This window comes from Bos indicus, chromosome 10 (assembly GCF_029378745.1).
Source record: "Bos indicus isolate NIAB-ARS_2022 breed Sahiwal x Tharparkar chromosome 10, NIAB-ARS_B.indTharparkar_mat_pri_1.0, whole genome shotgun sequence".
NCBI lineage: Eukaryota > Metazoa > Chordata > Mammalia > Artiodactyla > Bovidae > Bos > Bos indicus.
The window spans coordinates 18,818,946-18,834,701 of record NC_091769.1 but is presented as its reverse complement, the minus strand read 5'-3'; the positions used below and the strand labels follow the sequence as shown (position 1 = coordinate 18,834,701).

Sequence of the window (15,756 nt, the reverse complement as noted above, 5' to 3'; positions counted from 1 at the left end):
AGAAAACTTTAAAAAGACTAAACTGTCTTATTTACCCTTTGTGTCTTTTCTGTGGGGAAGAAGGGTGAGTGGGACACTTAAATTCCACTTTGACCAGAAATTAAATTGCCCAGTGTATTGTCTTTTTGTTTTTTCTCTATTGCATATTTGCTTTTCTCATTATTTTTTTGTTTGACATTTCAATAAGTAATTCAACCATTGTTATAAATCTTATATTGAATTTACTTTTCTGCTTTATAGGTTAAAGAAGAGATGCTATTCGAAGCACTAGTTACAAGGAAGACTGTGACAGTGGGAGAAAAGCTTATTTTACCATACAAATTGGCAGAGGTATGAATAGATTTTCTTTGAAATCAGGGAGCTCTAAGTGCTTTTTGAAGTTTAGGTTTATATTCTTGCTCTTAATAGAATGAAAATGACAGTAGTGTTGATTGAAATATTTTCTGGGCTCTTGAAACTTGATTATGAATTTTCTATCAACTTGGAAACTTTTAAAGTTGAATGTGACTTAAAACAGTATGCTTACATTTTTCTCTAATGATCTTAATCTCATCACCATTTTTAATTTTCAATTGATTTATATAGGTAGGTAGCAGTATTTGACACAAATGATTTTTCCTTCTTGAGCGCATCATATCTCCTGGCACATCATACTCTTGGGTTACTTTTTCATTGTTGGCCACTCCTTTGCAGTTCTTTTTGTTTGTTTTTTTTTTCTTCTTCCTGATTCTGTTGATAAAGGATGGGGTTCCATAGGACAGTCTTTGTCTTTCCTTCTGTATACTTTTTATCTCAGTTGTCTCACTCAGTCCCATGGCTTTAAATATCATCTGTATAGTAAGGCTTCCATTAAAGTTTTATTGCTACAGGGAGCCAATATTACTGTTTTACCACTCAAGTATATGAAAGTGAAGTGAAGTGAAAGTCGCTCAGTTGTGTCTGACTCTTTGTGACCCCATGGACTATGCAGTCCATGGAATTCTCCAGGCCAGAATACTGAAGTGGGTAGCCTTTCCCTCCTCCAGGGGATCTTCCCTTCCCAGGGATCATACCCAGGTCTCCCACATTGCAGGTGGATTCTTTACCAACTCAGCCACAAGGGAAGCCCAAGAATATTGGTAGTATATAGGAGTAGGAAAATTATTGAAAGGTCTACTACTTTATGGTGAAATTTTACAAAAATGATGAGAAATCATAGTGATGATTATTATAAAGATAGGATAAGAATATGAGACTAGAAGACACAGAGGTGGGAAAATAGTAATTTAAGTGTAGAGAATGCTTTCTAGGCAGACGTTGATCCATTTATCCCATATTTTTTGGGTCTCTCCTGATTGTACCTGTAAGTCCATGTTTCTTCATTATTCAGGTATCTTATGTCATATTTTATAGTTGCCAACTTTGAGAGCACCTTTGTAGACCACAGAAAAAGTCAAACCATTTAAGAGTTTTGCTCTTCTTTTACATAAATCAATGCTTTTATATTTTCTTTCTCAACTTTTTTGATGATTAAATATTTGTTATGTTATTTGATCTTTTAACTTTAAATTCAGCTTTCTGAGATTATTTTTGTTGCCCCTGTTTTATTTTGGTTTATGTTTGTTTGGTCTGGAAGATCCACTGGAGTAGGAAATGGTACCTCAGTCCAGTATTCTTGCCTGGAAGAATCCATGGGCAGAGGAGCCTGTGGGCTGCATCCCTTGGGGCTGCAAAGAGTCAGACACGATTGAGGGACTGAGCATGTTTGTTTGGTATATTTATTTATTTAGTAAATATTTGAAAAAGCTTTTTGTGCCTAGAATTGTACTAGGCATTATGGGTAAAATGAAGAGCAGTCCTTAAGGATTTTAGTATTGTATCTGAAGAGCAATGGAAAGAAGTGTTTTAAGCAAAAAAGTTGCCTTAGAGGTTTTTTTTTTTTTTTTTTTTAGGACAATCTGACAGCAATGTGAACAATCAGTTGGAGGAGAGTGTGTTAGTTTCCTGTAGCTGTGTAACAAGCTTTAGTGACTTAATACAACACAAAGTTATTATCAGAAAGTTTCTGTGGATCTGGGGCTGGGTTAGCTGGGTCCTCTGCTCAGGGTTTTACCAGGCTGAAGTCAAGATATTCTTGGTGGCTCTTCTTTAATCTGACTCAACATCCTCTTTCAGGTTCACAATTTGTTGGCAGGATTCACTTTCTTGTAGGACTGAGGTCCATAATTTCTTGTTTGCTGTCAGGGGCCATTCTCAGCAGCTGGAGTGTACTTGGCATTTCCTATCATGTGGTCCTGTACACAACACAGCAGTTTACTTCTTCAGGTCCAACATGAGAACCTCTGATGCACGCGCTCACTCCCTAGTAAGCCACCTCTACCTGGGACAGTATCTCTTGGGTTGACTAAAAATTTCAGCTGATTTGGGGCCATAATTATATATTTAAAATCCCTTCACCATTGTCATATAACATAAGATAGTTATAGGAGTGAAATCCATCATCTTTACAGTCTTTTTGTCACTAATTGTGAGGGGATTTAGAGAGGGAGGGGATTTAGAGAGCATGTATACTCAGTGATGGGAGTCTTGGGAACCATCTTAGGATTCTAACACAGAGGGCAAGAGTAAATGTGCAAAGATGAGTTTGGAGGCTGTAGTAGTTACTACTCCTGAGAAGAAAGATGCTTGCTGCTGTATCTAGAAAGGTGACATTCTGATAGGGAGAAATGGGTGTATTTAAAAATTTAGAAGATTAAGTCAACAAGATTTGGCAATGAGTTCTTAGTGGGAATCAGGGAGGAAGAAGGAGACATCAGGCATGAATCCTGATTTTGTGGTACCTACAACTATAAGAATATTGGTAACATTCAGTGAGACAGGAAACACTAAACAAGATCTTGTTTGAGTGGGAAAATAATTAATTGGTATTTGGGCTAAGAGTCGTACACGACTGAGCGACTTCACTTTCACTTTTCACTTTCATGCATTGGAGAAGGAAATGGCAACCCACTCCAGTGTTCTTGCCTGGAGAATCCCAGGGACCGGGGAGCCTGATGGGCTGCTGTCTCGGGGGTCGCACAGAGTTGGACACAACTGAAGCGACTTGGCAGCAGCAGCAGAGAGCTGTTTGAGGTCAAGCTATGACAAGACTGCATTTCAGAGAAAAGAGGCTAAAAGTATAATATTGGGAATTATGGTGCAAAAAAGCATATTCATATATTTGAATTTTCTCTGAATCTTTTAATTTGATATGAAAAGTTGTCCTTTAATGAAAAATTCAGCTCATTTATATTGATTATGGCAACTAGCATGTTTTCTTATTCTATGTTTTAAAATATTTTGCTTTTGCTGAATTTAATCAGATTTTCTTAATCCCATATTCCCCCCAACCACCCCTTAGAAGCATAGAATGATTATTCTCTCTGTATATTCTGCTATTGATTTTCTTGATATTTTAAAGATACTTGGTTCATCACTTGCCTAAGAATAGAATTTTAGGTCCACATTATTTTTTCTCTCAGAACTTCTAAACATTTTCCAATTATTTTCAAGTTTTAATTGTTGGACAGAGAATTTGATACCTGTTTTCTCTTTTTCTATGTAGGTTATAGTGTGTTCTAGCAACTTGAAGCTTTTTTTTTCACTTAAATTCAGAAATTCATTCATCATTTATATGTAGTCAGTTGTAGTATTGTCTCCATTTTACAGTTGTAAGAAAAGATTGTAGCCTAAGAGTTTCAGCAAGTTGACAAATCTCAAATTGTTAGAATAAGTAAGAAACTGAAATTGGAATATAGTCGAGCTCTTAATCAATGCTCTGTGCGTACTCTAATATATAAACATCAAAATAAGTCCCTAAATAATAAATATGTAAATTATTAGGATCTGTTTTTTTAAGTGATAGTATTCAATTGTCTAAGACATGTGCTTCCCCAACCCTCTTTTTAGGTTGTAGTGCCTTCCAAAAGTTGAATTTTCTTTAATATTCTTCATTTTTTAGATCAGTTTTGGGTTTTCACAAAAACTGAGTATAGATACAGAGTTTCCATAAACTGGGGAAAGCTTGAGGTGAGGGGAAAAAACAAATCACAATAACTCCATAATGAAAGAATTGTTAGTGTTTGGGGAGGAAGAAGTTCTAGATGTTACTGTGGATGACAGGCTGAAGACAACTAGGAATGTAATTGTGGTGATACTACTATTGTTTCAAGTGTCTGACTAGGATTCCACAGATAACTGAAGCTGTTTGCTAACAGGTTTATTCCTATGCCTGGAATATTCTTCCTCACTTTAACTGGCAAAGTTCATTTGTTAATAAACTTCTTATTCTACTTTCTTTACTAGATGAAATATATACCCCAATTTTTAGTAAAACTATTTTGAATTGAGTGACCTACATTCTGCTTTTTTAATCTTTCATGGCAGTTTTACCCTGGATTTCCTGAGTTTGATTAAATTAATGAGTATATATAGAAAACTTCAATTATAAATTATTTATATTGAGATAAAAATTAATTTCTATTTCAAGATAATAAGCTTTTTTTTTTTTCCAGATTGTTGCCAATTTCACTTGGATTCCTAACTTTTTTTTTCCCCCTAGGCTGTGACAGTGAGGAACTCTATGGCTAAGTCTTTATATAGTGCCCTGTTTGACTGGATCGTTTTTCGGATTAATCATGCACTTATGAATAGTAAAGATTTGGAGCAAAATACCAAGGTAGACATATGTTGGACTCTAATATAGTTTTCCTGAAAAGCTGTTTTAATAAAATGGTTAATACATGACATTTAAAAACACAGAATTATATATAGCAATAAGTATCACCTTATAGTATTTCCTGCTATTTTTCTCCTTACTACTGTTTCTGTGACCCTATTCAGGGAAACCGTTCTTTCTGTGTGTCAGAGCTTTTACTCTATGTCCTTACGTTCCTGTAGATGTACCTGTACAGAATTGCTTTTAAATGTAAAAATAGGATCATGCTGCCTGCATTGTTTCTAATTTGTGTTTTTTTAACCTAGCTATGTCTTGATATATATCTGGACCTCATTATTTTTAATATTGTAACTATATAATATGCATATGTAGCATAAATTACCCCATTCAAATACATTTTTTATTGTTATAAATGATTATGTAACAGATATTCTTTGTGCCAATTTCTCTAGGATAAAATCCTCAAATTGTTGGACTTAAGGATACATATATATTTAAAAAGTTTGGTTGCTACTGCTAAGTGGCTTTTCAAAAAAGACAACACCTTGTTAGTGATGAATGAAAGTGCCTGTTTCCCTGTAACTTAACTCAGTTGAATATTATCAGTATTTTCATCTTGCTAATCTGATAAGGGGGATTACGAATCGTTTCAGTGTTAGATGAAAGTCAAGTATCTTCTCATGTTTTCTCTATTTCTTTTCTTTATTATTTCTTTATATATTTTTGCTATTTTTATCTTATTTGTCATTTTATTACAAGTCATTTTGGATATTGCAGAGACAAAGTTTCTGATATATAGTGCAAATATTTTCTCTTAATTTTTAAGATTTGTTTGTATTATGTTTTTAAGCCTATATATTTTAAAGGTTTGTCCCCAGTTAAATCTGTCATTATTTTACTTTATTGCCCTAGGTTTTATTTGTTGATTTTTCTTATATAGGAAGGGCTCGTCTAGGCCAAGTTTATAAAATATGAATGTTTATTCTCATCCTTTCAGAATTTAATTTTCGATGTTCATGTTTGTGTTCACAATTATGTTTATGTTTTTTCCCCTGTTCGAATTTATAAACATGGTAGATTTTAGATATTTACCTTTAATCTTTTCAAATCCATTTTTATTTTCCAACAACTTTTATGAAATAGTCTACCTTTTCAGGCCAAATAGCAATGTCATCTTTGTCTACTTAATGTCTACTTAATCCTACCATCTTAAATTTATTAATACAATTGCTCTTATATGATCATGTCATGCCTTAAGTCCACTAGTAGGAAATTGATTTCAATTTTAATCTAATTTACCAAATTGATTTCTTTTGAAGATCATTATTTTCACTGCTTTTTGTAAGGGCTTAGAATTAGTCAATCGGAGAAGGCAATGGCACCCCACTCCAGTACTCTTGCCTGGAAAATACCATGGGCGGAGGAGCCTGGTAGGCTGCAGTCCTTGGGGTCGCTAAGAGTCAGACACGACTGAGCGACTTCACTTTCTCTTTTCACTTTCATGCATTGGAGAAGGAAATGGCAACCCATTCCAGTGTTCTTGCCTGGAGAATCCCAGGGACGGGGAAGCCTGGTGGGCTGCCATCTATGGGGTCACACAGAGTCGGACACGACTGAAGTGTCTTAGCATAGCATAGCATAGAATTAGTCAGCAGAAGTAATCAAACAAAATACTCTTAATGGAGACTTTTAACAGTCTCTTGCTATTTATCGCTCATTATATCAGTCTGCCCAGTATCTTGCAGCACCAGTGGAGAAAAATTGTTTCATTTAATCACAACTGTCATACAACTCTATTTTAAGCATGAGATGGGGTGTGGGAAGAATAATGGTTTGGGGTGTTAGAACTGAATATTCATCATCCTTAGCAAGAAGTTAGAAGATTGTTTCTGGAAGTGAAATATCAAGAAATAGAAGAATAAACACTTTTTACTATATTATACTATTGTGTACCAAGCAACTGAAAAGATTTGAGTGTTTTTGACTTTAGGGAGCAGAAATTGAGGATGATGAAGTGGTTTGCTGTCATCTTTTTAGAACTGTTTAATGTCATAAATTTTTTTTTAAGTTACTGTCATAAATCTTGTATGACTTCTTTTGATAAAAAAATTTTCAATGTTTGATATCCAGTTTCATTTCTAGCCTGTGTAAGACAAGAAATATGCTTGTTAGCTTATCTTAAAGCAGAATTTTATTGGGATAGAGAAGTCAAACTAGGAAAATTTGCATGATCCTTTGGTAGAACCAGGCATACCCAGGATTAACCTAGCTTTACTTTACTAACCTTCTGACTTTCCAATAGCCTTTTTTTTTCCCCCCCTTCCCTTGTCTCTGGGGTTTTAGAGATTTGTGGTATTGAGGTAACAAGTCTTTAACTCTGCTTTGTACATTTCTGTGAAGTAATCTATGAATTACATGTGTTAAAACTTTGGATATATTTTTATAACTAAGATAAAATGATGAAGATAAAGAGAACTAAAATTTTTTTATTTGTAGTATATTTTGGTTGACCACTGGGTCCCCTCAAGTTTTCATCTACTGCTATTGAAGAACTTTGAACATTTTGTTACTTATATAGTGAAATATAAGTTCATGAAATAAATTTAAGCATCATTTTTTAACCATAATTTCTTTCTTGTTTTTCACAGACTTTGTCCATTGGTGTTCTTGATATTTTTGGGTTTGAAGATTATGAAAATAATAGCTTTGAACAGTTCTGTATTAATTTTGCTAATGAACGTTTACAACACTACTTTAATCAGCATATCTTTAAATTGGAGCAAGTGAGTACCTAAATGGGCTTCCCAGGTGGCTTGGTGGTAAAGCATCCGCCTGCCAATGCAGGAGATGTGGGTTCAATACCTGGGTTGGGAAGATCCCCGGGAGGAGGAAATGGCAATCCACTCTAGTATTCCTGCCTTGAAAATCCCAAGGACAGAGGAGCCTGACGGGTTACAGTCCATGACTTCACAAAGAGTCGGACACAACTGAGTGACTGAGCACACACATGTGTGAGGATGTGAATGTGTGTTCACTTACCCCTTCCCCATTCCCTGAACCCCAACCTGTACCTTCATATACACCACATAAATTTTTTGAGTCATAGTCATGATAAGTATTTTAAATGTTGATTTCAATAAAGATATTATTGTCTTCATATTAGTGTAAGCAAATGACAGATGAGAGCATAGTTTTTTGGGCCTTATCACACAGGGTTTTCTGTTTTAATTAAAAGGCCTTAAGTAGAATCAGTAATATGTGTTTATTTGATGGAACCTTTGAATGAAAAGATCTATGGGTTTGTTTTGATTTTTGTTGATGTTTTTGATTTTTAATTGCTTTTGTGGCCTTGGTCACAGTGTGTCATATTAAGTATGCTTGTTTGATTCCTTTGATCTCTTAGTTCAAGGATGGGATAGAGGAGCTTATTAATAGAATCTTAAATCAGCTTAGAATGTGGATACAAAGAGATAGGACAGTATAGAGAGACCAAATTGAGTAACTACATATCTTTTATGAGATGGTCAAATTGATTGAATTAGGATAGAAAGAGTAAGCCATCAGTTTACATGAGAATTCTTAGGGTAACTGCAGGGTTGAAAGTGTGGATTCTTTTTCTAAGCCAGATTTAAATTTAGTAACAAGTTGAGTTTATGGCCCAGAAGTTAAGTTTGAAGACATAAATAGAAGCTGGGTTCACACTCAACTGAAAGGAAATAATGAAGAAAAGAAATGAACAGAAAATCACAACAGTTTCCTGTCATTGGGGCTTGCTCTATCTTGGCTTTAAGCACAACTGTTTAAGCACCACTGTTAAAAGATAGTATTATTTTTTATAATATCACCTAACATGTAGTGCTTACCATTAAGTGATAGAAATAAAAATATACCAAAGATGCTTTGGGAGGAAACATTTTGATAATTTTAATTACTGAAGTTCACTTCTAATTATTGCCCAAAATTAATACATTTGCATTTAAGATGGGAGAAATATGTAATAAATGCCATGCAGGATGATAGGTACTAAAATCAAATATAAGGTAAAGTAGTGATAGAAAGGATGAAATTTATTAGAATTTGTTGAAAGTCTGCAGAGATTTCCTAGGAATAGAGTGATTCTGAAATAGAGTTTTGAATAGAAAGTTGAGCTCACCAGACTGTCAATGGGGAAAAGATATTTTAAACAAAGATAATAATATCTTTAAAACTGTGAGGCATAAAATAGCAGAGCACTTTTGATGAACTGGAAATGATTCAGTGTAGCAAAAATACAGGATATAAGGATGTGGGCAGGAAAGGAGATAAGTTTGATGAGATAGTCTCAATCAGATAGTTGTTCAGAGAAGATTAGAATTTTTCTGTTAGAGAATGGGGAGCTATTTGAAGTATGTGTAGCAAACATTTCAGAGAAGGCAATGGCACCCCACTCCAGTACTCTTGCCTGGAAAATCCCATGGACGGAGGAGCCTGGTGGGCTGCAGTCCGTGGGGTTGCTAGAGTCGGACATGACTGAACAACTTCATTTTCACTTTTCACTTTCATGCATTGGAGAAGGAAATGGCAACCCACTCCAGTGTTCTTGCCTGGAGAATCCCAGGGACGGGGAAGCCTGGTGGGCTGCCGACCATGGGGTCGCACAGAGTCGGACACGACTGAAGCGACTTAGCAGCAGCAGTAGCAGCAAACATTTGAATTGGCACTGTGGAAGATGTATTGAAGGGAGTCAGTTATATTTCAGGCACTGTTAGGCATTGAAGATAAACAGTTTAGAATTGAAGAATCTTATTATTGAGTTCATAATCTAGTGAGTTGTTCTTTTGTCTGTTCCTCTTCTGGGGATATCAGACTAGGAAATTTTGACCAAACTTGCCTTACAGAACATCTAAAAAGTAAAACAACTGAACAAAACATAATTGAAAGCATTGGAGTACCTTCAAATAAGTGAAGCTTTACAGGGCTCAGATACGCAAGCATGAAATCTAGGGAGATGAACTCAGCATTCAGGAAATGCTTTGTTGCTAGAGACATTTCTCTTCTGGTAGAAGGCTTCCAAAAAGGATTTTGTCCAGATTAAAGAACAAAAGAGGAGCTCCTCGGCAAGTCCCAGAGGCTTGAAGACCTTAAAGGGTTATATCTTATAATAAAGGTAATGCAGAAATAGGGCTTTTCCAGTGGCTTAGTCAGTAAAGAATCCACCTGCCATACAGGAGACCCAGGCTCAATCCCTGGGTCAGGAAGATCTCCTGGAGAAGGAAATGGCAGCCCACTCCAGTATTCTTGTCTGGGAAATCCCATGGACAGAGGAGCCTGTCAGGCTACAGTCTGTGGGGTCACAAGAGTCAGACATGACTCAGTGACTAAGCCAACCACCAAAGCAGAAATAGAGCAGGCAGGCATTATAGGGGCTAAAGCTCAGTTTAAAATAATTTCAGTTCCTGATTGGGTTAAAACAGTGTAGAATTTCCAGTGTTCTTAGCCACCTGCTAAGAGCAAATTCAGTCTCTGATGGAGAAAGAGATCATCTCATTACTAAAGTTATCTCTGCACTTTTTCACGTGCGAGCATTCAGGTTTTTAACTGAGATGTTTAAGACATACAAGGAAGGAAACCAACAAGAGAAAAAACCAAGAGAAGTGAGACAGTAGACTACCATAGGGGATTCAGATAATGATCTTATCAAACATGAACTTTAACAATGGCTTCAAGAAATTTTTTAAAGTGATAATTCTATTAAAGAACAGCAAACTTAAAAAAAAATCCTAAATTTAGGAAAATCTAGGACTAAAAAGTAGGTGAAACGAAGAACATAATATTAATTTTTCACAATTAGATATAACTTAAGAGAAAATTAGTGCTTTGGAAGATAGATCAGAAGAAATACCAGCTTGATGAATAAAGGCGGAAAATACAAATATTGTAAGAGGCATATGGGACATAGTGAAAAGATCTAACATGTGTAACAGGAATTCTGGAAAAACATATGTGAAAGTGAGAGAATAGGATTGAAGCTATGTTTGAAGAAACAATGGCTGATAATTTTCCAAAATTAAAACAAAAAACAAAAAAATCCAATATACACATGTTGAGAAGCCCTAAGAATGCAAATGCTGGATGAGTTACAAGCTGGAATCAAGACTGGCAGGAGAAACATCAACAACCTCAGATTTTATGCAGATGATACCACTCTAACTGCAGAAAGTGAAGAGGAACCAAAGAGCCTCTTGATGAGGGTGAAAGAGGAGAGTGAAAAAGCCAACTTAAGACTAAATATTAATAAAAAACTAAAATCATGGCATCTGGCCCCAATACTGTAGGACAGATAGAAGGGAAAAGGTGGAAGTAGTGACAGATTTCCTCTTCTTGGGCTCTAAAATCACTGTGAATGGTGACTGCATCCATGAAATCAGAAGATGTTGCTTCTTGGCAGGAAAGCAATGACAAACCTAAGCAGTGTGTTGAAAAGCAGAGACATTACTCTGCTGACAAAGGTCTGTATAGTCAACACTGTGATCTTCCCAGTGGTCACGTACGGTTTTGAGAGCTGGACCATAAAGAATGCAAAACACCAAAGAATTGACACCTTTGAACTGCGATGATAGAGAAGACTCCTGAAAGTGCCTTGGAAATTTCACAGTATTGAAATCACACAGATCTCAAAACCATAGTAAAGTTATATCAGAAACCAACAACAAAAAGATAACTAGAAAATACTTTATGATTAAAAGTTAAGAAATTTCTAAATAGCTTAGAAATTGAAAAAATTAGAGAACATATTGAACCTAATATGTTAAATATTAAAACTTGTGTCTAAAGATGTACTTTAGTCACTGAAGAAATTTGACTAATGATTTAACTAGAGGAAAATTTTATAGCTGTCAGAACATTTTAGGATTGAAGAGCAATGATTTAACACATTTGAAAATGCTCAGAAACCTAAGCAAAAGGAAATAATAGAATAAATAAAAATGAAAACAAATATATTATGGGAAGGGATCAACAAAAATCATAAGCTGTGAAACGTAAGTAATACTTTGAAATGACCAATAACATTTATAAAAGCCTCAAGAAATTACTGGGAAAGAGACAGAGACATATAAAGACAGGGATATAAATAGCCAGAATTCCAATGATAAAGACTATATCATTGTATATCCTATACATATTAAAAAGTTACAGAATACACTAAACAACTTTATGTCCATAAGTAGACTTATCAAATAATATGAGAAAAAACTTTTCAAAACTGTGTTGACACAGATAAAACCAAAGTTCAAATCTTTTAACTATTGGAACTTCCCTTGCCATCCTTTGGTTGAGAAGCCACCTGCCAATGCAGGGGACATAGGTTCCATCCCTGGTCCAGGAAGATCCTGCATGTCATGGAGCAACTAAGCCCGTGTGCCACAACTAGTGAACCTGGGCACTTGGAGCCCACGGTCTGCAGTAAGAGAAGCCACCTCAATGAGAAGCCTACACGCGGCAACTAGAGAGTAGCTCCCACTTGCTGCAACTAGAGAAAGCCTGTGTGCAGCAATGAAGACCCAGCTCAACCCCCCAAAAAAATTACGTAACTGTTAAAGAAATTGAATATGTAATTAAATTCTTTCCGTAAAGGACATTGTAAGCCAAAATGGCACCATTGATGAATTCTGCCAATGGTGAGAGAAGTATTTTCAGTTTGACATAAATGGTGAAAGTATTTTCAGTTTAACATAAATTTTTATGTGGAATAGATAAAAGGGGACAATTCTAAACATATTTTGGGGAGCCAAGATAACCTAGATCTGTGAAGAAAATTATTAGAAGTGGGAATTTTCAGTTTTCTAATATTTGTTTAGAAAATTTTCAGTTTGCTAATATTTAAACAAATATTAGCAAACTAAGTCCAGCGAGATATGCAAAAAGATAATATATCAGAACCAACTGGAGTTTTTTCTGGTGTGTATTACATCTGACCACCAATCAGTTTAATTCATCTGTTAACAAAGCAGAAGAAGAAAAAAATTCATGGTGTTCTCAATAAAAATATAAAAATGCGTTTGATAAAATTACATACTCAGTCTTATTCAAAACAAAACCTTTAGCAAACTCGGTATAGAAGGGAACTTCCTGATAAAGGCCATTTACAAAAAACCAACAGTTAATATCATACTTAATGGAAACAGACTAAATGATTTCCTCCTAAGATTGAGAACAAGGCAAGGATGTTTTCTAAGAATTTTTATCATGAATGTAGGCATGTGAGGACATCCAAATGGAAAGTAAACATAGGAAAAGATATTTCATTTATTAGTCTTTGCTGCTGCTAAGTCACTTCAGTCGTGTCCGACTCTGTGCGACCCCATAGACGGCAGCCCACCAGGCTCCCCCATCCCTGGGATTCTCTAGGCAAGAACATGGGAGTGGGTTGCCATTTCCTTCTCCAATGCATAAAAGTGAAAAGTGAAAGTGAAGTCGCTCAGTCGTGTCCGACCCTCTGCGACCCCATGGACTTCAGCCTTCCAGGCTCCTCCATCCATGGGATTTTCCAGGCAAGAGTACTGGAGTGGGGTGCCATCACCTTCTCCATATTAGTCTTTAGGGAAAATAAAATTAAACCCATACTTAAATATTTCTAGGCATTCACCAGAGTGACTAAAATGAAAAAAACTGACAATGCAGGTATTAGAAAAATACTGTGCACTGGGAAGTCTCATACACTGGTGGTGGGTGCATAGATTGGTACAGCCACTTTAGAAAATTGTTTGGCAGTATCTTCTGAGTTTATATGTTTGTACTTTATAAGCCGGCGGTTTCACTCTCCAAATCTATATAAATGCTTACAAAAAGTTTTGTACAGAAATGTACATAATGCCCTTATTTTTAATAGCCAAAATTGGAAATGAGTGTAATGTCCATCAATAGTCCAGTAGATGAATGTATTGTATATAAATATATCATTGGTTCTTGAGGAGTTAGTTATTCTTCTCCTATCCCTACTGGTACAATCGGTATCACCTAGGCACTCCTTCCAAGTGCACTACCCCAAACTTTCTTATTCACACATTCTGAGTTTGTGGCTTCTTTTTTTAACAAGCTCTTCATGTGATTCTGTTGTATATTAAAATTTGAGAGTTAATGTTCTGTAGCAGATTTTGGCATGCCTTTTCTATAAAAAAGTATAAGTAAATCAGTCTTCTGGGTTTTGGAGGCCATGTGCTCTCAGTTCTGCTATTACTTTGAGAAAGCAGCCTAGACAATGCATAAATGAGTAAATGTACTCCACTACCCGTCTTACAGCAATTAAAATGCATGTACTTTAGATGCGTTTGACAACATAGATGTTTCTCTGAAACATAATGTTGAGTAACAGAAGAAACGCCAGATCAAAAGAATATGTATTGCATGGTTCTATATATATATAATTTTTATAAAGAGGTGGATTTTGTCAGAGGTATAGAAGTTAGGATAATAGTTAACTTTGAGCAGGAGGATCTGAATCACCGTTGGGAAACTGGAATGGGAAGGGATTTTGAAATACTAGTAAAGAATATAAAAATCCATGTGCTTACACTATCTAGTATGCTGTTTATCCATGCTGTGAAAAGGAAGAGGGAAAAAGCTTTACCACTGCTTGGGGGTGACCTTATATAGCATTACTTGCTTGTGAAACTGTTGAGGGGGAAGGACTAAGTTAGCACTTACTTTTTACAATTAGAGTAACTAGTTTATACGAGGGTCCACTTTTCCTTACAGGATAATGATAATACAGAAAGAATGATTCAATTATTAACATCACTGTTTCACAAAATCACTGTATTTGCTGAGAGGTATGCAAATATAATCAGTGAATACTAAAACCATCAGATGAACAGGATATTAATTTGATGCCTAAATATCATTCAGTGTAGAACCTTCTTTATTTTCAGAATCATCTTTCTGACACTTTAAAAAGTAAAAGTAAAAGCATCACAGAGATGAATAAAAGAATATTTATTTCCCAGTGTAGATGTTAAAGAAGGAACAGTAGGGGCTTCATAAGAGAGTTTTGAATGGTTACTCAGTGTGTGAGCTTTGAGTTTAGTCTTGGAATTGGGGAAACTCCTCTGCCCCCGCCTTTTGAAAGTTATTCTGTTTATTTTGTCAAAGTTCACTGTGTACGAATTCTATATGATTTTTATCAGTGATCACTGGAGGTGATAGTTTTCCATTTTTCTCAGACATTGTTTCATTATATTCACTGTTGATGATCCAATAGTTCTTTTTGATGGCTTCAAGTTGTGTGGGAGAAATTAGTCTTTTTCGTTTTACATTTTTCCATAGTGTAGTCATCAGATAGTGTAGCTAAAACAAATCACACTTAGTTTTCCATCTGAATGGAATCACAAATAGGATTCTAATCAGAAAATTTGGTTGCATGTACTATTAAAAGAAAATAGACATATACTATATCACAATTTTATGAAACTGAAATATACATTTCTTTCATTGTGTAGATTAATGATTTTTCAAAGTTTAGTCTATTCTTTTAATCCTGGTAAAAACTTTTTAGTCCTTATTCTCACATACCTTTTATTTTCTGCAAGATGAATAAATTGTTAATTTGTATTTCCTAGGAGGAATATAGAACTGAAGGTATCAGCTGGCACAATATAGACTACATTGATAATACCTGTTGCATAAATCTTATTAGCAAGAAACCAACAGGTCTGCTCCATCTTTTGGATGAAGAAAGCAAGTGAGTATGATTCGTTTCAGTTTTGTTATTGGCCATGTGAGTTTTTCATGTCTTCTTAAGCCCTAAACTTTCTTCTTAATGTTATTAAGAGCAAAAGTTTCCCTGGTATGCATTTTTTTGTGTGTTTATAAGAAAATTGGATGGACTTCACTACTGAACTCATTTTTTCCTTGACTTTTTCCAAATTTCTTCTGCAAAGTCACTTTGATGTTCAATTGTTGGTATATATTTTTTTGTTTTGTGTTTCTTATTGAATTAAGTTTTACATATGAGATGTGTTTGCAGTTTTCTTGCTTAGTGGTAAAGAATATAATAATAGATTTGTGATATCTGCCATGGCTGT

General features: G+C 35.2%; 1 protein-coding gene across 11 annotated transcripts in view; it reads left to right on the top strand.

Moving 5' to 3' along the window:
* MYO9A (myosin IXA) overlaps nt 1-15,756 on the top strand; it is a 258,450-nt gene that overhangs the window by 97,559 nt on the left and 145,135 nt on the right. For all 11 annotated transcript variants that reach the window (XM_019968212.2, XM_019968211.2, XM_019968209.2 and 8 more), the window contains 4 exons: nt 241-330; nt 4,580-4,696; nt 7,345-7,479; nt 15,292-15,413. In XM_019968212.2, coding sequence (XP_019823771.1) covers nt 241-330; nt 4,580-4,696; nt 7,345-7,479; nt 15,292-15,413 — 464 coding nt within the window. The remainder of the gene's footprint in view (nt 1-240; nt 331-4,579; nt 4,697-7,344; nt 7,480-15,291; nt 15,414-15,756) is intronic.